The sequence below is a fragment of the Neofelis nebulosa genome, chromosome 3, assembly GCF_028018385.1.
Source record: "Neofelis nebulosa isolate mNeoNeb1 chromosome 3, mNeoNeb1.pri, whole genome shotgun sequence".
Lineage (NCBI taxonomy): Eukaryota > Metazoa > Chordata > Mammalia > Carnivora > Felidae > Neofelis > Neofelis nebulosa.
In genome coordinates, this window is record NC_080784.1 from 1396383 (window position 1) to 1420231 (window position 23849).

Genomic DNA, 23849 nt, shown 5'->3' on the forward strand with positions numbered 1-23849 from the left:
TCACGGAAGGCACGCCGCGGCCCGATTCGATGCGCCCACACTGCACATGGCAGGCCTGTCCCAGAGCAGGGCCCTGGGCACGCCGGCCCCACATTCTCGCCCAGCCTGTGCTCTAGCGCGTCCCACCAGTCACCCGAGCGCCTGGGTGTCCACCGCGGGCCCCAAATCCCGCCACGTGTCACTTCTCTCGCAGGCATAACACCAGCACCGGCCCCTGGCAGGAGGCGATCAGGAGTATGCTGTCCCAACCGGACATCGAGGCAGATGAGCGCCGAGCACGAGGAGCATAAAGGTTAGGACCTCTGCTGCCATCACCCCCGGAGGACGGGTGCGGCCTCCACGTGGCCCGCCCTGGGGACCCAGGAGCGGTGTGGACGGAGGCGGGAGGACCGAGGTCTGCCCCCTGGTCTGCAGGGCCTTCTGAGCTGCGCACAGGGCCACCATCAGCCCTGTGGCCACCCTGCCCTGTGATGCAGGGCTGGCCCCTCTTCCCGCCTCCTAGTTGGCCAGCACGGTCCAAGGGTCCATCCAGGCCCTCAAGAACAAGGCTACCGCCCCCCAGTCTGGCCGACAGGCTCCAGTCATCACACAGTGGGGACAGTCCGTCACAGACTCTGGTGTGAGCGTCCCCCGGGGCTCAGGCTGGTGGAGAAACGCCCCACGCAGGGCTCAGCTGAGGGAGGTCACAACAAGGACCCAGCGAGAAGACGCTCGACTCCGCAGCTTATCACGCTTTTCCATTCTTTAAAGGTCCCTGCCCTCAAAACAAGGTTCTTTTACAATGGAAAGTACATTAATGCTCATCTTCCACCTACTTCGCCCACCTTGACCTTGTGTTTCTCAAGAGAATCTGAGGTGCAGCTCTTTGAAGTGACTTTCTCCAAACGTGCTGCTCCGTGGATTCTAGAACGGTCCATCTTCATGGGCCCACTACATGCCTACCATCTTGCCTTCTTCAAACCCTCACCCACAATACAAGCTATGGGAACATTTACATTAGGGAACCAGTGGCTTGACTATTTATACTCTGAGAAGCACACTAATTTTGAAAAGCTGCCATCCCCAAAACATACCTTTCAGACATGCTAATTTTAAAAATAATCACAATTTGTCCGAATTCTTGCAGCTACTATTTGGTACCAACATCCTGATGAACTGCTGTAATAGAAATAGTTAGATACTAAAAACAGCCATAGTCTCCAGATTATTCCAATTCTCACGGCGTATCATGTTGCATCGGGCTAAATGCTTGTAAAGGGCTAAATATTGTAAAGGAAATGTGAGTTTTATTCTAGGCTCAAAGCTAAGGCTACAAACACTTGTGATAATTACCCTTCAGCGATCAATGTCCCTAAGCGCTAAGTGCAAAGCAGTGAGCTTATAGTTAGTGCTGAACGACCCCGTTTACATCAAAGTCATTGTGAAGAAATAGAGGTATGAGCGGCTTCCGGTCACTTTCATAGTCTGGGTGCCTAAAACTCAGGACAGTATTGGGTAGTAATCTGTGCCGGTTGCACACGCCCAGCCAGGTGAGAAAGGGGGGTGTGGGAGGGGAATGCAGGGAGAGCCAGGGAGGGATGGGTTCACAGCCCAGCAGGCATCTTGGGCAAAGGGGACTGTAAGAGTTCCCTGTAACTTTAAAAACGGATTCTCTCTCTCTGTTGTATTGGTTCTGGGTATCTAGAGCAGAAACTTCCAAGGGCGGGGGGGGGGGGGGCGGTGGTGGGGGAAGCAGCCGTGACAGCAGGAACAGGGCAGAGTTCTGCCTGAGCTTCCATTGGGTCCCAATGTATAATTTAGCTTTTAATTCCAAATAAAATTGAAAGAACGCACGAGACCTGCATGTCACACAAAGGGCGGCTGGCTAAAACACCAGTCCAGATAATAAATATTTCATGACTCTAAGTCTGTATGCCTATGGCCAGCTGACGAACTTTGCTCTGATAAGCAACGATGTTCTCATCTGTTGCCACTATATAAGTATCGACTTTGCAAGAACAACAAACACGTGGTCAACATACACATTTGATAATCTTCAGCCTCATTACTTCCTGTGTTCTTTCCTGAATCAGGTTTTGACACTGAAAAGATCTCCAAATTTTCTAGGTTAGTTTCCAAGAGGCTTAAATTCTATGTTTTCAGAAAATGAAACTACTTTTCATGTCCATTTATTGGGTCTTGAAAACTGAGGAACAGGTGCTTAGTGGACGGATGGCCTCACCCACAAAAAGATTCGGATACATTCTTCTCTAAACAATTCGCATTAGTTCCCTATGATACCTTTCAATAAAATGACCAATAAAATGGTGAAAATTTCAAAGTAATAAAATAAATGGTTTAATACACGGCAACAAAATGCCACATCCCTTAAATAAAAGGTTAAAACCAACACGATACACTGAAGTTACAATTAGGTGAAGGGGGATTTTTAAAGAATGGGAAGTCAGGAAAGTGATGAAAACATAAATAAGGAAAAGACACCTCGATTTTCAATAAATACAAAGTGATAAAAGGTTTACATGGACTGAATATATTCTCCAAGAACAGAACGGGGCGGGGCGGGTGGGGGGGGGGGAGTCACAGGCCGAGCAAGCAGGCTGTGTGCCAGGCACGTGGTCCCTGCCACAGGTTCCGCCGGGCTGGAAGATGTGGGCTCACTGGGCACCTGCCTTCCACCCCCAGGACAGTCAGCCGGGGCTCCAGGGCCAGCGGGCTCCAGGCCAAATCCCGGGTGTGCACTGACAGCCTGCGTGCGTCCACACAGGGCACTGGGTGTGGAAGGGCCCGTGTGGACATACCAACCCTCTCCCGACTCAGCCCCTCACACAGGGTCACCGTCCATCCTTGTCCCCCAGACTCCGCACCGGCGGCTTCTGAACACACGTCCGCAGACTCGCTCAGTGCCTGGTCTCAGCCCTCGTGTGAACCTGTTCTCTGAAGACAGAAGCTTCCAGGGGGCCGGCTGGTCATGAGGTACCAAGCGTGAGGACTTTGCTCCCAGGACACGCATCCTTCTCCCGCCTCGTTCCCTGAAGCCAACAGGACTCTCTGCCCCGGCAGCCCGTGGAGGCCGGGTGTTGTGTTGCGTCTTGTGGCCATTTTACAGATGACAGACAGCGGTCCCTGCGGGGAGACTGAACTAGCCCACACCATGTTGTCAGCTGACCGCTTACACCCAGCACGGCTGCCGGGCTCAGGGATGGTTTCGCCCAAGGAAACATATCCTGTTTGCTTCCTAAGGGTAACGTCTTGACGCAACTTAGCTAGCAAATTTCATATGACCCAGACACGGTTCACTTCTCTTGAAAAAGAGTCATGCACGTTAGTAATTAGATCTGATATGCAGGCAATGTAAGCGATATAAGCATCGTTTTAAGTGTCAGCAGTTCCAGAATAACCTGTGGCCTGTGTCCACTGGGCAATGACTACACGTAAATGAACGTCATCATTTTTTCCGAGAAGGACAGAATGTAGCTGCTGGCTGCATTATGTGCAGAGCTCTGAGTAAAGTACAATGAAAAAAAATGGTGAAATGATAAATTTGACCCTTTACAACATTTTTCACATCAACATACCAGGCCTTTTCATGGCTCTTCATTCCCTGTGCCCAAAACTAACTTATTTCCTGCTTATGAGCCAGCCTTCTCTTACTGCTGAGTCCAGGCTCAAACCTGTGACCCCAGGGCTCTCCTCCCACTAACGACATCGGCAAGTGAGGCTAAAACTCGTCACAGGCTCTACTCCACTTACTAGGCCGAGGGCCCTACACGCGAGAAGGTTGTGTTTCGGCCATGCTTGTCTCTCCGTGTCTGATGTTCTAGGTTCTCAGCAAACAGTTCGTGTTTCAGATCCTGCCTCGAGGAGGAAGCAAGGAGACTGGGGCGGCCAGATCTCCTTGCGCCCTCAAAGTCAAAAGCAAAAGCCGTTATTTCTCTTATGAATCCAGTCTTTTGGAGCCCGAAGTATCGTGGCCTGCGGTCCACTTTGATCCCACGCCAGGAAGGCGCTCTCTTGTCCAGGGTTTCTCTCTCTCCATCAGAGTGATTAGGGTGGATTTGGGAGGAGATCTGGGTCTCCTTAACTTCTTACTAATGGGGTTCCTTGGGTTACCAGCTAGTGCGTCTCAGGGTCCAGATGGCTGGGACACTCTCAGAGACGCCACCCAAAGACGGACGAGAGCACCCCGGGGGGAAGGGGGGTGGGGCGTCTCCACGCTGTCCTCCTCGCAGCTGGGGGTGGGGCCATCACTGGCTCTTCTGCGGCCACCTGCTCCTTCACAAGCCCCCGTTTGGGGCAAACTCGTGTTTCCTGAGGGTCCGAGGACGCTGAGATTGAGAGTGGACAGGCGTGGGAATATAATGGGACCTCCGTTCAGAATTCACGGAGTTCTCGTGCTGCCTCGTTGTTTCAGGGCACGGCAGAGCTATGGAAATCCTTAATTCCAAAAGACCACTTTTCTTTAACCTTTTCTTTATTTCTGAGAAAGTGTAAGCGGAGGAGGGGCAGAGAGAGAGGGGCAGAGGGTCTGAAGCAGGCTCTGTGCCGACAGCAGTGAGCCTGACATGGGGCTTGAACTCACGGCCTGCGAGATTATGACCTGAGCTGAAGTCTGCAATAACCACACACACTTGTCCCCGTTTACTCTTCATTCCCTATCTCCTGAATAATTTAGAAGAAGGTGGCAACTGCTCTTAGGAAGGATTTGTGAAGTCCCACGTAAAACCAAATTTGTGTCCGTGTAGACATGGGAGAGTGCAGTGACCTGGCGGCTGGTGCTGCAGGAAGGTCACAGGCCGCCACCAGGGAGAACATGGTCTGTCTGCACCTCACTTCCCTGAAGCCTCAGGAAACCTCTCGACAGTGCTCAGCAGCATCTGCAGTGCGCGGACAGGCTAGGCAGTGGGGTGGGGACCCTGCCGTCCACAGCTGGGCCGGGGACCAGCTGTCAGTCTACAGGGACCGCGTGCTGAGTGAAGGGTGGCCCCACGGGGCTCAGCCCGGTGCTGCCTCGTGTTTCCTTCGCTCCCTGCTCTCCGATGTCATGCTGTCCGTCTGGCTGATGCTGGTCTCCCCAGAATACACTGTCTGCTGAACAGTTTGCCCCCCGTCCACCAGTATCGCGTGTTATGCTGGCACACCCCCTCACTGGTGGCTCCAAGACGCTGCTTCAGAGTTAAAAGTATTCCCATGGCTACTCTTTATCTGTTATTACTTTACAGGACAGTCAATTCAAGGAAATACAAGTGCACTAACGTTTCAAAGTGGCAGAGACTTCAGAGAACCGTCTAGTTCAAACCCCTCATTACACAGATGAGAGAAACGTGACCCCCACGGTCAGGAGGCCGGTCAGGTGGCTGAGAGGGCTGGAGAACTCGGGCCTCAGACCCCCGCACGTCCCTCTTCCTGGCATCTCCCGCACTGCGGCCAAACACCCCACCTTCGCCTGCTGCCGCTATCGAAGCTCCGTGCACAGACAGGCCTGGGATCCCGGCCCTGAGGGAGACGGTGCCCGAGCGAGGCCCTGACCGGGAGCGCAGCACAAACCCTCCTTTTGGCCGTGGACTTGTGACCTCGTGCATGGAGAACTCTGCAAGCCTGTGTGGTAGAGGCTGTGGGTGCTGGTGAGGATGCCTCAGCCCGGACACCCGGCGTGGCCCAGAGGCGTGGCCCAGGGGCGTGGCCCAGAGGCGTGGCCCAGAGGCACGGCTGTCCTCTGGAAACTTCGGCATGCACTGGTGGGGCTGGTGCTTGGGCTTCTGATGGGACTCACGTGGTCCTGCTCACCGTCACTGCACGTCCTATGTCTGTCCTTGCCTGCTGCATAGGGTGTGACTGTCCTCTTCTCAAACAGCCCGGACTCCTCTCCTGTCAGAGCTGCAATCTGTGCCCATTACCCGCCTGTCCCATTTCTCCCAACCCCTCCCGGGTGCTCTCTTTCTAGGACTTGGCCTTTTGTTTGTTTAGGTTCCACACATAAGGGATGCCATGCGGGATTTCACTTCTCCCTCAGACGTGGCTCACTCGTCTCCACGTCCATGCATGTGGTCACAAATGGCAGGATTTCCTTCTTTCTCCTGCTGATCAACATCTAGTGTACGTTCACACGATGGCGACTTCATCCACCCAGCCTTCGATAGACACGAGGGGTTGTTTCCACGTGTTTCTTTTGTGAACCACCCGCAGTGAACACGGGGACGGGTTTCTCTCGGTGATCTTGTTTCCACTCCCTGAGGTTCTGTGCCCACAAGTGGAATTGCTGGGTCGTACGTGGCTCTTCGAATTGTGTGAGGAGCCTCCACACTGCTCTCCAGAGCGGCCGCACCAGTTTGCATTCCCACCATCAGCAAGAAGCCTCCCCTTTCTCCGCACCCTGGCCGACCTCTGTTGTTCCCTGAGTTGTTAACTGTAGCCACTCTGACAGGTGTGAGGTGGGATCTCCTTGTGGCTTTGATTTGTGTTTTCCTGATGAGGAGTGATGCTGAGCATCTTGTCATGGGTCCGTTGCATCTGGAGGCCTTCTTTGGAAAAGTGTCTAAATGTCTATTCATGTCTTCTGCCCATTTTTTAATCAGATTTTTTTGTTTCTGGGCTACTGTTGTATAAATTCTTTATATAGTTGGGATATTAACCCCTTATTGGACATAGGCTTTGCAAATATTTTTCCCATTCCCTCGGCTGCCTTTTTGTTTTGTTAGTGGTTTCCTTAACTGTGCAGAAGGTTCTTATCTTGCTATAGTCCAGAAAGTTTATGTTTTGCTTTTATTGACTCTGCTTTTGGTGTCAAATCCAAAAAATCACTGACAAGAACTATGTCAAAGAGCTTTCCCCCTATGTTTTCTTCTAGCATTTTCATGGTTTCAGATCTCATATTTAGGTCTTTAATCCATATTGAATTTATTTTTGCGTATGGTGTAAGAAAGGGGTCCAGTTTTCCCAACACCATCTGTTGAAGAGATTGTCTTTTCCCCATTTGTATATTCTTGCCTCTCTTGTTGCAGATTCACTGACCATATAGCTGGTTGATTTCTGGGCTCTTTGTTCCGTTCCACTGATCTACGTGTCTGTTTTGTGGCAGTACCACACTGACTCGACTATCACAGCTTTGTAATATAACTTGAAACTTGCGATTGTGTTGCTTCTAGCTTTGTTCTTCTTTCTCAACATTGCTTTGGCTCTTCAGGGTATTTTGTGTTGCATATGGATTTTAGGATCGTTTGTTCTATTTCTTTGAAAAATGCCATTGGTAATTTGATAGGGTTGACACTGACTCTGCGGACTGCTTTGGGCAGTACGGATGCTTTAACAATGTTAATCTTCCAGCCCATGAGCGTGGAGGTCTCTCTGTTTGTCTTTAGTTTCTTTCATCAGTGTTTTATCAGGTCTTTCACTTCCTTGGTTAAGTTTATTCCCAGATATTTTATTCTGTTTGATGCAGGTGTACATGGGACTGTTTCCCTGACTACTTCTAACAGTTTGTCGTCAATATATAGAAACGAAACTTATTTCTGTATACTGACTATGTATCCTACAACCTTACTGAATTTATCAGTTCCAACAATTTTTTTGTGGAGCCTTTAGGATTTCTTCTATGTAATATCATGTCATCTGCAAATAGTGAGTTTCACTTCTTCCTTGCCAATCTGGATGCCTTCTATTCCTTCCTCTTGCCCGACTGATCTGGCCAGGACTTCCCATGCTGTGTTGAGTACATGTGGTGTGAGAACAGACGTCCTTGTCTGAAATAATGTCCTACCTCCTTTTCTCAGGGTCTCCTTCTAGAACGTTTATTAGTTGGATAACTATTAATCAATATGTAATAAAAGTATTTACAATTCATTCTATTACTGCAATGCATTCACTTGAAGCTAAAGTAGAAATCTACATATTTCTCTAATCCAAATTTCTTATGAGTATATGCCAATGATGGCTGGAAAGTCAGTGGCTCTACTTTAAGAAAATTAAGGGCAAACAGAACAAACGTGGCTGAAGAGGTGAACTGAGTGCATCAGCACATGATTTCAAAATAATACTCTGACATCTTGTGCCACGGGGCCCATGACCAAACATTCATCAGGTTTGTGCTGGCTCACTTCACTGAGGAGGGACCCAGAGCATCAGGTGCATTGGTAAGACACCAGAGGAACACAACGCGAGCGCACACAAGAGCTCCAGCCTCTCAGGGGCCCAAGGATGCACGAAAGCCTCCCGGGGGCTGGCAGCTCGTTCCACGTCACATCTGGTGAGGGTGCTCAGGTTGTTAGCAGAGCGACCCCACCTCCACTGACCCTCCCAGCCACCTGACACCCCCTCAAGCAGGTGGGACGTGGCCCCTGGTCAGCAAGTTTTGGCCAAGTGCCTTCCTAGGCCTCCCCCTTGCCTCCATCTGCATTTGGTAAAAACTGTACTTGGTAGTCAAACAAGGTGGGGCGCTGGGCTACGTGCTACAGTGACGCCCTCGGAGGCCTCAAGGAAGCCAGAGGTGGGGCTTCCCTCAGCCCAGACACAGGCGACAAGTCTGAAGCCACCTGCCAATACACGGAAGGGACAGATGCCTGGCTCACAGTGAGTCTGCAGGGAACCGTGCAGGTAGCTCCTGCTTCCAAAAGCCACGAGGTCAGTATTTCCTTTCGTGCATGTTATGAGAATAATGATCAGAAGACTTAATGTTAATGACTTTGCAAATTCATCTGAACAAAACCACGTCCATATGGCCAAAACCACTGGTGATTATAAACTTGGAGAGCAGACTTTCCTCACGGGCTGTTTCTATAAATAATTACCGCCCTCACCTCCCAACGTTGACTAAAGACTCAAGTCCGGGCTCCGGTGTCTCGGGGAACAAAAGCTGGCTGTGCTTATGTTGGCGCAATTTTGCAGTAAACCCACTTTAACTGGCACACAAGTCCGGGCTGTTACCGCCATGAGGCAGGTGAGGGAAGTGAGTCCAGAGGACAGAAGGATCCCTCGCACAGGACGTGGTGCTGCAGACCTGGGGCCCTTTCCCCTGAGGCCCCAGCTGTCCTGAGGCTGGGGAAGGTGTCCTCAGCATTGGGACAGCAACACAAACAACCAAGAACAGGACAGCGGGCCACTCCACGGGTACTGGACACGGCGGGCCGCTCCAGGGGTAACGGGACACGGCGGGCCGCTCCAGGGGTAACGGGACACGGCGGGCCGCTCCAGGGGTAACGGGACACGGCGGGCCGCTCCAGGGGTAACGGGACACGGCGGGACGCTCCAGGGGTAACGGGACACGGCGGGCCGCTCCAGGGGTAACGGGACACGGCGGGACGCTCCAGGGGTAATGGACACATTTACCAGCTTCTTGAGAACAGCATGCCGCACTGTGTGAGCAAGATGGGAAGAGCTGGGGTGTCTAAGGCAGTAAGGAGCACAGGGAGCACGGATTTCTTTTTATCTAAAGCTGTAGAAGGTACTGAAGTGACTCACATGCAAGGGGTCCTGGTCCTGGGTATTCACAATGGAAGTCAATGGTCTAAAGTGGTTCTTTGAAAAACAGTAACGATTTGACTTTTTCTTCTTTTTCCAATCTCAGTTCTCATGTTCTCTTTGCTTAAAATCGCAAATGAAAAGATTCAGGATTCCTCCCAGCTTCCAGGTTTGCACACCTCTGCCTGGCATGTCCTCTGGCCCCACAGGGAGCTAGGTGTGGCTGTGCAGCAGCGTGGGCCCCAGGCCTCGGTGAGACCCCAGCTCACACGCCCACCGCACAGCACTGCACGGCCTTTCATTTCAGAGACCACTGGTGGGAGGCCTTCTCCAACTTTATCACCTCCAACACCCTGCTTCCTGGGCTGACAAGGAACAGGGAGTAAACAAAGTAGTTGGAAACATTTAGACGTCAGTTACAAGTGTTCACAAGTGAAAGATAAGGACTTCCCAGGCCTGGATCTGTATTCAAAGCTCTTCTGGAAAAGTGGACATAGGACCCTGGACTCACAGGGCCTCTAGAAAGAGCCGCCTCTTAAAGCCAAGCCGTGGTCCCCATGGAGGTGGGTGGAGCCGGTGAGGAACTGCAGACCCGAGTGGCAGACGGCTGGCCACACAGCATCAGGGCCCAAGTTGATGGGAGCCCAGACGGAAGGTGAGGGCGAGTCTCAGTGGACAGAGCAACGTGGACAGAACTGATCTCGGGTACAGACCTGTCCGTTCTCTCCTTGGTGGGTGATGGGCCAAGTACATCACTCCCTTCCCGGGGAAAGGAAGACCCACGGAAGGTTCTCTCCACAATGGCCACGCCCACAACAGGTAACAGAGGAAGAGACAAACTGACAAATTTTCCTGACAAACACCTCACAGAGACATGCCTTGTGATAACGCTTCAGTCAACAGTACACAATTTGTGTTGAACTCTGAGGTGACCGTGGAGCTAAAAGGAATGCATCCCAGGTCCTCAGTGTCCCTGGTCTTTTCTCTTTGGCTCTCATCAGTGCACAGCTGTCAGGGCGGCACCACAGGGCCACCTCGTGCGAACACCCTGACTTCCTAGGAGGGCGTCCCTACAGCACGGAGCCTACCGGTCACAGGACAGACTCAAGCCTCTGGCACTGGGGTCCCTCACGTGGCCCAGCCCGTGCTGGCCTCCTCGGCAGGGCCGACTGTATGCGGCTGTGGGTGAACCAGAACTGACTGAGCACAGTGGCACGGGACACATGGTTTTTACTGAATAGACTGAGCACGCGGTGAAGTGTGCTCCCCAAAGTAATTCATCCTCGTAAGAACACAGTTAAATTTCCTAATGAAATAATCCCTTTATCTACTAATCGCATTCCAAAGATTTTCAACAGGGTTTGAAAAGATGAATAGATTATTCCTCACCTACCCCATTTTTGGTTTTATGGTTTCTGGTCCTTTAATTAGGGACTTGGAAAGATCAGTGTACAAGGAAACCACCTTCTCTTGACATTTGTAGGGTAGAGTTTCTGAGTTTATACTTGTTGAAACTCGTCTGGGTGAAACCTCTATTTGCGGATTTAACGTAACATCGGCACATCCACCAAAGCAGGTATGTCTTTTGTTCACGCGACCTTCAGCCACAAAAGCAAGACAGACATTCAATTCTTTCACAAAAGTGAGGCAAAGCAAGTTATTTCCATCATTACAAAATTGATATACAATCTCAGAAATGCTGAATAAAATGGAAAATCAAGAAAACAGTTCTACTTAAACCACAACAACTACCATTAACATGTGACGTGTTTAATAGCAGCACGAGTGATTACGGCCACGGTCGGGTCCCAGCTAAATCTCCTCCTGCCTCAAGTCTGTTTTCCTGCCATGAATTTTGTGATGTCACTTTTAATGATTGCAGGACACAAACCAGCCCACTGGGTAGCCGTCCAGTGACCTGCTCCCCCGGCCCTGTCGCGGTAAATTTGGGTGAAGTTAAGCTGCAGAATCACGCCTCACCTGAGAGGGGGCATCCTTTCCCCGCGTCATCGCTGCCCGAGCTGTCCTCGGAGGCCGGGCTGGCCTGCGGCTCTGGGGGGGCTGGGACGTACCCCTCAGGAGGCAAACTCGCCGTGTAGAGCCGCCTTCGAGGAGGGACCTTGGAGTCTCCACCTGCAGGAGACAAGGGGGCTGTGAACATGGCATACTGTGATGAGACCCTCACTGGCCCTGGCCCTTCCCCAACCACATCCACTGGAGACACGAAACCCAACAGGTCACAAAGCCCAGCCACTGCTGTCAGCACTGATCTCAGGACACCAAGCACTTGGCCAGAGCAGCAGGACAGCCCAAGATCCAGCCAGGAAAAAGGAAGGATCCATGATTACCTAACCTCTGTGTTTTTTTTTTTTTAATTTTTTTTTTTTAACGTTTTTTATTTTATTTTTGGGACAGAGAGAGACAGAGCATGAACGGGGGAGGGGCAGAGAGAGAGGGAGACACAGAATCGGAAACAGGCTCCAGGCTCCGAGCCATCAGCCCAGAGCCCGACGCGGGGCTCGAACTCACGGACCGCGAGATCGTGACCTGGCTGAAGTCGGACGCTTACCTGACTGCGCCACCCAGGCGCCCCAGCCTAACCTCTGTGTTTTACAATGATGTAAAAGTATAACTAAGCAGAAAAAACAGTATTCCTCATAGCATACCTTCCACTGTTACAACATGAATCTCTTGACGTCTTGGTGCACAGTCTGGGATTTCTCCAGGTGTGCAAACAACCCACATACGCTGTGTACACACACACCTTAATGGGATCTTGCCACATGCGTTTCATTATTACACATTTGTATATTATGTGTATCGTATCATTCAGAAGTTAATAGAACATGATGAGGAAATATATTAAGGTATATTTACATCTACATGATCTTTTAACGGCTATATAATACGCCACGTTTGGCAAATTATAATTTAATTATAACCCAACCATTGTCCTAGATTCTGCACATGGAGATTGACTCTAAATTTTCACTATCACAAACAGCTTCTACGACCGTCCTTGTTGCACAAACTTTGCACACTTGACCACGGAGTTCCTTCAGACAAAGTCCTGGAGATGAACTGCTGGTCCGAAGGATGAGCACCTTTTTTGCTGGCTCTTGATACACGTGGTCCAGAACGGCATCCCCACCACCTCGCCCCCTCCCATGCTCTTTCCGACATCGGGTGGCATTGGCCACAGTTGATTCACGTACAGCTGACAGAGCGTGTTGTATCCGTTCACGCGTACCACATACGGACTCGACCACTGTACGCACAGTGCCCTGCTCCTGCGAGAGGCACGGTCACCATCTGTCAGCACACGGCAGTATGACACTACGGACCCTGGTCCCCGTGCTGCACGGTCATTTCTGTCACTGGACCACGCACAGGAACAAAGTCTGAATAAACTTGGTGTGAGCAGAGAGAGTGTGGGGGCAGTGGTGCAGTTGGGGGGAGTTCCGGGGACCCGCGTGACTCAAGTGGAGCCCGTTCTGGGGTGGTCGCCAACACGTGCCTGGTCATCCTGTCCTTTTAGCTCCTTACTCGGACCTGGAGTGGCTCACACTGAGGTCGCTGAGCACCTCCCGCGGGGCACTGGACACTGTGATACACGGCAGCCTCATCTCTGCCCGGGAGGGAGCCAGTAACGCAGTGCTCATGGCCACACAGAGAGCCACGAGGGAAACGAGCACAGGACACAGGGGCAGCCGGCCAGAGGAGAGACCCGGGGCCATGACTCTGTCTTGTGCCCGAGGAACAGCACAGACTTCGTGAGGAGGAAGATGTGTTCGGGACAGGAGCTCAGATGTACAGGTGTCCCTACAGGGTCCCCTGGCCCCTCGGCCTGTCCATAACGGAGACGCGCTTTCAGAAGCTTGCACACTTGACCCCTGTATTTCCTAATGGTGGTCATGGTCGTGCGAGCCGGTTCTGGGTGTCCAACCCAGCATCTCAGGACAGAGCCAGCAGCACAGCCAGGCTTTGAAACGTTCAAGTAAATGCCATCACTGACCGAAGGAGAGACGTTTGTCACAGTGTCCTCACACCACGTGCCACCATCAAAAACTGGTTTAGTTCCTTCCTTCCATTACACACACAGCAGGTGTGGCCATTAGGTGTTCAGACTTCAGACTTTCAGCCCCCACACAAGTAACAGGCTGTAAGCTCCGCCTTCCTGTCTCTGGTAGAATGATCGAAACTTGGCTCTGACCCCCGACCACACGGTACGGTCGGCCCAGAGCCCTCCTAGAGCCCCCACGAGTCCTGGAGGGGACACCTTGTCTTCCCTGCTCTGGCCCCAGTCCTGGGCCTGGCTCCTACCTCTCCTTCGTCCCTGTCATTCCAGACGCAAAATTCAGCATCCTCCTTTTCTTTTTTTTTTTTTAAATTTTTTTTTTTCAACGTTTTTTATTTATTTTTGGGACAGAGAGAGACAGAGCATGAACGGGGGAGGGGCAGAGAGAGAGGGAGACACAGAATAGGAAACAGGCTCCAGGCTCCGAGCCATCAGCCCAGAGCCTGACGCGGGGCTCGAACTCACGGACCATGAGATCGTGACCTGGCTGAAGTCGGACGCTTAACCGACTGCGCCACCCAGGCGCCCCCTTTTTTTTTTTTTAATTTTTTTTTTTCAACGTTTTTTATTTATTTTTGGGACAGAGAGAGACAGAGCATGAACGGGGGAGGGGCAGAGAGAGAGGGAGACACAGAATCGGAACAGCATCCTCCTTTTCTACAAATTGCCCACTCACCCCCAAGCACCTCGAGAGCTGAGTAATTAAGAAAATACTTAAGACTTTACATTTTTACAGGTTTTAGGTTCAGAGCAAAATTGAGAAAGGTACAGAGATTTCCCTTATACCCCTCTGCACACACACACACTGTCCCCCCCCAACAGTATGGGCACCCCCCACCCCCATCAGAGGGCACATCTGTTACAGTCAGAGATCCGACACAGACACACTGTCATCACCCAGGGTCCACAGTCCACGTGAGGGTCACTCCTGGTGTTGTGCATTCTGTGGGTCTGGACAATGCAGGATTCCCTGTACTCACATCACTGCCCTAAAAACCCTCTGTGCTCCGCCTGGCCATCCCCGGCCCCCAGCCTCTGGCAACCACTCACGTTTTCCCTGTCTACCTGGTTTGCCTTTTCCAGAATGTCATGTAGGTGGAATCATGCAGTTTGTAGATTTCTCAGCCTTCTTTCACTTAGATCTGCATTTAAGGCTCCTCTGTGTCTTTTCACGGCTTGAAGCCCATGAAATATTCCAGGGTGTGAACGGACCTCAGCAAACCTGCCACCCACTGCAGGGTCTGAACTGACCTCAGTGTACCTGTTACCCACTGCAGGGAGTCGTGGTTGCTTCCACATTTTGGAAACTATGAACAAAGCTGCTGTAAACATCTGTTGCAGGTTTCATGTGGACAATAGTTGAGCTATTGTAATGGAGTTTTGAGGGTGGGTGAGGGGTCAGATCATTTTCTGCACAATCTTTGCCATCTTGGTATCACTGGCCCCTCCTCCTGCACCTCAAATAGAGTTCTTTTACCCTTTCTGGAAGTCTCGGGGCCACCAATACTTGTGCCCATGCAACTCGGGCAGGCGTTCCTCCTAAGAGGTAAGGGAAGTACATCAGTCAAGCAAATGATTTCCTTTGGGAAGGGGTCAGATTCAGGATGGGCTGACGGCTGGTACCTACACAGAGCAGAGAAGGGAGACGAGCTCTGGGCTTCGACATTTATAGGGATGGGGAGGGACGGGGTGGTGTCTGCCACGGACATAATGCTGTATGAGCATGTGAGAGGGAGAGAGAGTCCCAGGCAGGGTCCATGCCCAGCACGGAGCCCGACATAGGGCTTCATCTCACGACCCTGGGATCATGACCTGAGCTGAAATCAAGAGTTGGACGCTTGACCGACTGAGCCACCCAGGCGCCACAAGGAAGACTTCTTAAGCCAGACACAAACAGCACAAACCACAGACTTAAAGACTGAGAAACCACATTCTATGAACTTCTAAACAATAGAACCCATTGTTGTTTTCAAAAATTAAGAGAATCCATGGAGAGAAGGTGTACAGTTGGCCAAGAATTGGGCTTTGGAATACAAAAAGAAATGAAATCTGTAAGATAAACACCAAAAAAAAAGCCCAAGAGGAAAACGGGCAAACAGTATGGTTTACGCACATGCGCAAGCCGCCGAGCTCTTTACCTCACTAACCATCAGTAAAATGAGGTGCAGACTCCCTCCACGTGAACAACATGGGTTTGAGCTGCTGGGGTCCACTGATATGGAGATCTATTTTGATGCATACGGCACATAACATGAAAAGATTTTCTCTTCCTTATAATTTTCTTAGTGACGTTTCCTTGTCTCTAGCTGACTCTGTAGTAAGAATAGAGTATATAATACACATATAGACATGTGTTAGTTGACTGTGGTATTGGTAAGACTTCTGGTCAACAGTGGGTGAATTTCTGGGAGTCCCAACTGCCCGGAGGGTGGCATCCCGCCCCCTGGCTCGTTCGAGCGTCAGCTCGACTCAACAGGCGTACCTGTTGAGTAGGACCCGGGGAAGCAGGAACTCTCAGGCCACTCGAGCGGTGCGCGCCTACAGGCAAGCTGGCAAAACGAACGCTAAACCCGAAGCTACTTCTCTGGGGACACGTGCTTGGGAAACGCCCGTGTGCAAAGGAGAGGTTGATGGTGACTCAGCGTATCCTTACTTCTAGAAAAGCCAGAAGAACGTATGATGTGCTTTTCCAGTCAAGGCGGGGCGGTGGGAAGCGTGCACCACCTTGCCCAGAACAAGCACAGACACGGGCCAACCTGATGAAACAGGTTCCGGATGCTGATCTCTGAGGAAGGGAACCAGCCATGAGACTGTGGCCATGTTGGCCTGGGGCGGAGTGAGCTAGAGGATTGGGGGTGGGGCCTGGCAGCTGGGCTCCAGGGAGGCCCGACGCCTGCAGGCCACGGGCAGCGTCCTCGGGAGAAGCGGGCTGCATCGAGCGAGCCCAGGGCTCTAGGGGGAGACCCCTGCGTGTTCTGCTGAGCGTGATGTGGGTGCCCCTGTGAGGAGCTGCCCGGCGGGGGCTGGGGCTCACAGCCTGGCACTGGGCGGAGCAACCTCAGGGAAGGGCCAGACAGAGCTGGGAGGGTGGGCAGGAGCACAGGGGAGGTGGCCCCTTCTGACCCCCATGGGGCACCACTGGATGGCAGACGGCAGCTTCTGCGGCCACGTGGACTTCTGCCTTGCCGCCTGGCCACGCACACCCAGCCAGCCGAGATGTGAGAACATCTTAGCCCCATGGAAGTCCAACAAAACCCACAGAAGAGGACAAGGCATGGGACCAACAGGGCATCTGTAGGCTGTGGGGCAATGTCAGGTGGCCTCGTATGTGAACCTGAAGCCCTCCAAGAAACAGTCAGGGAACATTCCCCACGTGATAGAAATCACAACCCCAGAGACCCAAGAAGCTCAGAAACTCGAAGGAGAGCTGTGGAGGAAACCACACGAGGCTCCGAAAACTCAGATTGCTAGACACCAGAGGTGGGGGGTACATCCCGATACAGTCACACAACAGCACAGGACAGGGGCTACATAGACAGCAATCGCCATCGTTAATATACAGTTTCACAAGCCCCCTAGGAATCACGTATATATACTAAAGTATACACACTGTATCAGCAAGCATGAAACTACATGGGAACCGGGGCTTCCAAATTCTAGGGAGACGAGAGGGAGACGTGGCTGGAGGGTGTTCGAAGACTTCACTTACGCTGTGAAACCTCAGGGTGTACTGTGTACTGATGTGACAACTTAAACACTGCAAGGTGATGGCCACTCCCCTCACATAAGTACGACATCTATTCTCAGGAACTGTTGGGTACACAATACAGAATCGCTAACTGTATTCATCACTCTGTACATTAGCCCCCAGAACTTATCCACCTTATAACTTTAGGTCGGTTCCATAATCTCCCCGTCCCCCAGCCCAGCCCCCAGCAACCTCTGTCCATTCTCTCTCAGTTTGAAGTTTTCAGCGTCCACGGAAACGTGAGATCATGCTGTGCCTGTCTTTCTCTGCCTGACTTACTCACTGGGTATAAGGCCCTTGAGCTCCATTTGTTATATTTTTTTATACAACAGCAAGCTTTCAGAGAAGTGGCAAAGGTTAAGAAGTAAAAGACCTGGGTAGAAGGGGGTCCCGAGACATCTGTCGTATCATCAAGATTTTATAAGGAAATATTCACATCTTAATGGAAAACTGCAGTTTTTACCAAAGAGCTTTGTCTATTTTCATGACATCTCCAGGCATTCATAGATGTGTCTCCACATACTGATTTTCACGGACCCATAAAAAGCCCAGATTCAACAGCATGAACCTACCTGACCGACGCCCAGCCACCTGCTAGCCCGCCTGTCAGCATGGAGGTGGGCATTGCTCTTGCACACATATTCCCTAAAAACAAGTTTTAAAACTGGTGCCTCCGTACATACAAGTTATAGAGCTTGAGAGCCGCCATATGGAAGACTTACTTGTGCTGTGTCTAAGGGGGATCCAACACACCACAGCAACTTAAATAAGATACGTGATCAAACTCTTGGCTCATTCACCCTTTTGTCCTCTGGAACTCCAACTCCCCCACAGTTTTGCCCTAATATAATAATTTTACTGCATCATGCTTCTCAAATAAACCGTCTTCTTTAAAAAGTTTCTATGATGGTAAACATAATTTTTTCTACGTTATTAGAATTAGTAAAAGGCAATTGATCAAAGTAACAATTACTGCTTTTAATCATTACCCACTACAGAGCAAGTCCCTTGGGCCAAGATTCTCTGCTGAGAGGGAAGGAGTATGGAAGCACATGTGTCACTGCTACGAGACAGGGTCCTACAGGAACACTACCCGTTTTCATTTTACAGAGGTAACTGCTCAGAAACTCTGAACACAAAAATAGGTAGATGACAGCATGTGGCTTTTTAAAAATAGCAATATTACTTGATTGATTGAATTCTTTGTAAATAATATGCCAAAAATCACGGAGAAATCCATCATCAAACAAAATTATTATTTTTTATTAAAGATTTTTAAAGTTTATTTATTTTGAGAGAGAGAGAGAGAGAGAGTGCGTGAGCAGGGGGGGGCAGAGAGAGAGAGAGAGAGACAATGCCAAGCAGACTCGAACCCACAAACTGTGAGATCATGACCTGAGCTGAAACTAAGAGTTGGATGCTTAACTGACTGAGCCACCCAGACACCCCTTCACAAAACTATTTTTTTTAATCTTTATTTATTTTTGAGAGAGAGAGACCAAGTGTGAGTGGGGGAGGAACAGAGAGAGAGGGAGACACAGAATCCAAAGCAGGCTCCAGGCTCCAAGCTATCAGCACAGGGCCTGATGCGAGGCTTGAACTCACGAACCATGAGATCGTGACCTGAGCTGAAGTCAGCCACTTAACCAACTGAGCCACCCAGGCATCCCTTCACAAAACTATTTTTAACGATCGGCTGATAACTATTTCCTTCAATTTTGCTGAAAACAAAGGAATGTCAAATACATGACTTGGAAAGAGATGTGTTGCATGTCCTTAGAATAATTCGCTTTCTTTCTGTGAGACCAGTATTCCCAACCGTCCCTTTGGTGGGCACACCATGGTGGTGTCTATGCCTGGTAGGTCCTCCTTTTGCAAATGGGGGACCAGCAGCTGAGCAAAGTAAGCCTGCAGGACCCTGGGCACTTGCTTGGCGCAGGAGCTGGATAGTGTCATGGACAGCAGTGTGGACAACAGCATGGACAACAGTGTGGACAATGGCGCAGGCAGTGGTGTGGGCAAGGGCGTGGAAAAGGGCGTGGATGATGGCGAGGACAACAGTGTGGACGGTGGCACGGACAACGGTAAGGACACGTTGCTGCTGCGAATACCCACATGAAAACGTTTGTGCAACATGTGTTTTCACTTCTCCTGGGTGTGGACAACGACATGGAAATGGCCAGGGGTCCTCCCCGCGCCCCAGCCACTGCCCCGTGCTCCCTGGCTCTCACAAGGGGTCCTCCCCGCGCCCCGGCCACAGCTCTTCACACTGCTTCCGCACCTGCACCGGGACGAGGACAGTCTCTGCCCAGCACAGTGAACTCAAGCTGGTCTTTAACGGAGGTGCCAGCACCAGCTTCTCTCCGCACTGAGCACGCTGAAGTCCACAGTGTGGGCACAGTGACCTTGCACTGCCAGATACAGGACGTGCAGGGTCACCACCCGACAGCCAGGCCAGAGCTGCCTGCTCCAGGGCAAAACATGACAACTGCCAGGTCACTGACCCCCCCCTCCCCCCGCAAGCCCCTCACCTGTCAAGGTGGGGGCACTCCTGCCCCTGAGGTCCGTAGTGGCCACCCTCTCGGCTGAGTTTCCAGAAGCTGGAGCCACGAGTACCCTCTTTTCTTGGCCACAGGGAACACTAGGGAAAAGCCTCCTCAGAACTTTCTCCACGAACACTACAAGTGACAAAAGAGAAGAAAGAATTATTCACGGGGGTTCATTTAAATTGCAAATGGATTTTACCTAAAATAAAGACAAAGCCTGACATTACCACCAGAGAGAAAAGGGAATGTGCGTGAGGACAACCTAGCACTGTCCCCCGAGGACCCCCAGCACCATCCCCTGAAGCCTTGCCAGCACTGTCCCCTCAAGGACCCCCAGTACTATCCCCTAGAGGATCCCCCAGCATTATTCCCCGAGGATCCCCAGGACCGTCCAACAGAGGACCCCCAGGACCATCCATCAGAGGACCTCCAGGACCATCCATCAGAGGACCCCCAGGACCGTCCATCAGAGGATCCCCAGGACCATCCATCAGAGGACCCCCCAGGACCGTCCAACAGAGGAAACCCCTGCACTGTCCATCAGACGACTCCCCCAGGACCATCCATCAGACGATCACCAGGACCATCCATCAGAGGATCCCCCAGGACTGTCCATCAGGGGAAACCCCTATACTGTCCATCAGACGACTCCCCCCACCAAGACTGTCCATCAGAGGACCCCCCAGGAGTGTCCATCAGAGGACCCCCAGAACCATCCATCAGAGGATCCCCCCAGGACCGTCCATCAGAGGACCCCCCCAGGACCGTCCATCAGAGGACCTCCCTGCACTGTCCATCAGAGGACGCCCAGAACCGTCCATCAGAGGATCCCCCCAGGACGATGCATCAGAGGACCCCCCAGGACCATCCATCAGAGGACTTCCCTGAACTGTCCATCAGAGGACCCCCAGAACAGTCCATCAGAGGATCCCCCCAGGACCATGCATCAGAGGACCCCCCCAGGACCATCCATCAGAGGACCCCCCTGCACTATCCATCAGAGGACCCCCAGAACTGTCCATCAGAGGAACCCCCTGCACTGTCCATCAGATGACTCTCCCAGGACTGTCCATCAGAGGACACCCAGGACCATCCATCAGAGGACACCCCCAGGACCGTCTATCAGAGGATCCCCCCCAGGACCATCCATCAGAGGACACCCAAGACCACCCATCAGAGGAACCCCTGCACTGTCCATCAGAGGATCCCCACCCAGGACCACCCATCAGAGGACACCCCCAGGACCGTCCTCCAGAGGATTCCCAGGACCATCCATCAGAGGACCCCCCCCCCAGGACCACCCATCAGAGGATGCCCCTAGGATCGTCTATCAGAGGAACCCCCTTCACTGTCCATCAGATGACTCCCCCAGGACCGTCCATCAGAGGCCACCCAGGATCGTCCATCAGAGGATGCCCCTAGGACCGTCCATCAGAGGAACCCCCTGCACTGTCCATCAGATGACCCCCCCCCAGGACCATCCATCAGAGGACCCCCAGAACCGTCCATCAGAGGAACCCCCTGCACTGTCCAGCAGATGACTCCCCCAGGACCATCCATCAGAGGATACCCAAGACTGTCCATCAGAGGACCCCCCTGCACTGTCATTAGATGTCATTAGAGGACCCCCAGGACCATCCATCAGAGGGCCTTCAGGAACGTCCATCAGAGAATCCCAGGACTGTCCAGCAGAGGAACCCCTGCACTGTCCATCAGAGGACACCCCCAGGACCGTCCACCAGAGGATCCCCCCAGGACCGTCCATCGAGGACCTTCCTGCACCGTCCATCAGAGGACGCCCAGAACCATCCATCAGAGGATCCCCCCAGGACAATGCATCAGAGGACCCCCCCAGGACCATCCATCAGAGGACTTCCCTGAACTGTCCATCAGAGGACCCCCAGAACCGTCCATCAGAGGAACCCCCTGCACTGTCCATCAGATGACTCCCCCAGGACCGTCCATCAGAGGATACCCAAGACTGTCCATCAGAGGACCCCCCTGCACTGTCATTAAAGGACCCCCAGGACCATCCATCAGAGGGCCTTCAGGAATGTCCATCAGAGAATCCCAGGACTGTCCAGCAGAAGAACCCCTGCACTGTCCATCAGACAACCCCCCCAGGACTGTCCATCAGAGGACCCCCCAGACTGCCCATGAGAGGACTCCCCTGCACTGTCATTAGAGGTCATCAGAGGACCTCCAGGACCGTCCATCAGAGGATCCCCCCAGGACTGTCCATCAGAGGACCTCCCTGCACTGTCCATCAGAGGACCCCCAGAACCGTCCATCAGAGGATCCCCCCAGGACCGTCCACCAGAGGACCCCCCCAGGACTGTCCATCAGAGGACCCCCCTGGACTGTCCATCAGAGGAACCCCTGGGACCATCCATCAGAGGACACTCCAGCACCATCTTCCAAGGGCCCCTAGCACTCTCCATCAGGGGACCCCCAGCTTGGTCCATCAGAGGACCCACTCCCTACAGGACCAGCAGCCTGGATGTCCACAGGTGTGGGGACAGGAGCCAGGCTGGGAAGAGAGGGCAGCAGGCCTGGAGAGTGGAGCATATGAACTCAGGTGTTTATGACTGGGTTTACAAGTAGTCTTTCTTCCCTGCAATGTTCTCTCTCTTTGAAATTGTGTAAAGTACAGACTGTGAACCAGTCTCCGAATTTGGGGTCCAGGTCCTGGATGCAAAGTGTCCCCCTAGACAGGATCACACAGAATAGCTCGGGACGAGGGGTGGAGCCGGGCAGACAGAGCAGGGCCCGGGGGCCCAGCAGCACAGGACACTCCCTGGGGAAGTGCATCCGCACACACTCCCCGCTGCGCTTAGGAAGACAAGCCTGGTTCCAGCAAGTACAGGGAGATTTTCCACTTTGTTTATTTTAGTTGACATTCTGCTTTAACCGGGGAGAAAGCTGTCATAATGAATAAGCATTTCTGTCCGGATATAATGTGGATAAAGAACGGGCTTGAATCTCAAAACGGCATCTTGGAAGAGGTGAGGGAAAGCGTAATAAAGTAAGTTTGTTTTAACCTTGGTAAATGTAGAAACGGGTGCATGAAGGAGAGAGCTGCTCTGGGGTGACCAGCAGTCAGGGGCAGAGTCAGTGCGCTCGGGGCAGGCAGGCCAGCTTCCAGATCCCTCCATCGCTGGCGCATGGGGACTGGAAGTGGGTGGCCCTCGGCAGGGACAGGACCCTGAAGTCACAGACCCTCCCAATCTCATCACACTCTCAGGCAGTGTCCCTACTAGAAATGACTCCCACTGACCTGGCCGAGTTATAAAAACATAATTAGGGTTTAAAAATACGAAAGGGTGCCCTCCACCCTGATGGCTCCTCAGATAATCTACTAAAACCAGGCCGGCACTGGGGCGCCTGGGTGGCGCAGTCGGTTAAGCGTCCGACTTCAGCCAGGTCACGATCTCGCGGTCCGTGAGTTCAAGCCCCGCGTCAGGCTCTGGGCTGATGGCTCAGAGCCTGGAGCCTGTTTCCGATTCTGTGTCTCCCTCTCTCTCTGCCCCTCCCCCGTTCATGTTCTATCTCTCTCTGTCCCAAAAATAAATAAAAAACATTGAAAAAAAAAAATTAAAAAAAAAAAAAAAAAAAAAAAAAAAAAAACCAGGCCGGCACTGGGAGCCTGTGCAGCCTGGTGGCTCCCAGGGAGGAAGGAAAACCATCCGTGCTAGTGACACAACCATTTAAGGCCACAGGTCCTAGCAGTAAAAGATTCCCCATACACTTTTGTTGAATGTTCTACAAAATCTTCACTGGCATAGGACCTGGCACAAAGCGTGTTTCCAGTACAATCTGCTGAGGGGAAGTGTTCCCAGAGCCTTCTGTAGAACACGTTCACAGGCAGGGTGTCTCGGAGCAGCACCCAAACTGGATTGTGGGGAGAAGCAGCTTGTTCTGCACGTTAAAAAAAAAATGTTCCGTGGTACTCAATGATATCAGTTAGAAATTCCATCGCCGTGTGATTCCTTAAAGGGCAGAGAGGAATGCTCTGTTCTGCCCCTGT

The 23849-nt window shown here is 52.0% G+C and overlaps 1 protein-coding gene across 4 annotated transcripts in view; it reads right to left on the reverse strand.

The window, feature by feature from the left end:
* The window catches only part of ERICH1 (glutamate rich 1), a 60828-nt gene that overhangs the window by 22114 nt on the left and 14865 nt on the right, over positions 1-23849 (reverse strand). For all 4 annotated transcript variants that reach the window (XM_058719808.1, XM_058719807.1, XM_058719809.1 and 1 more), the window contains exons 2-3: positions 19808-19954; positions 11431-11583 (exon numbers count right to left, since the gene is read on the reverse strand). In XM_058719808.1, coding sequence (XP_058575791.1) covers positions 11431-11583; positions 19808-19954 — 300 coding nt within the window. The remainder of the gene's footprint in view (positions 1-11430; positions 11584-19807; positions 19955-23849) is intronic.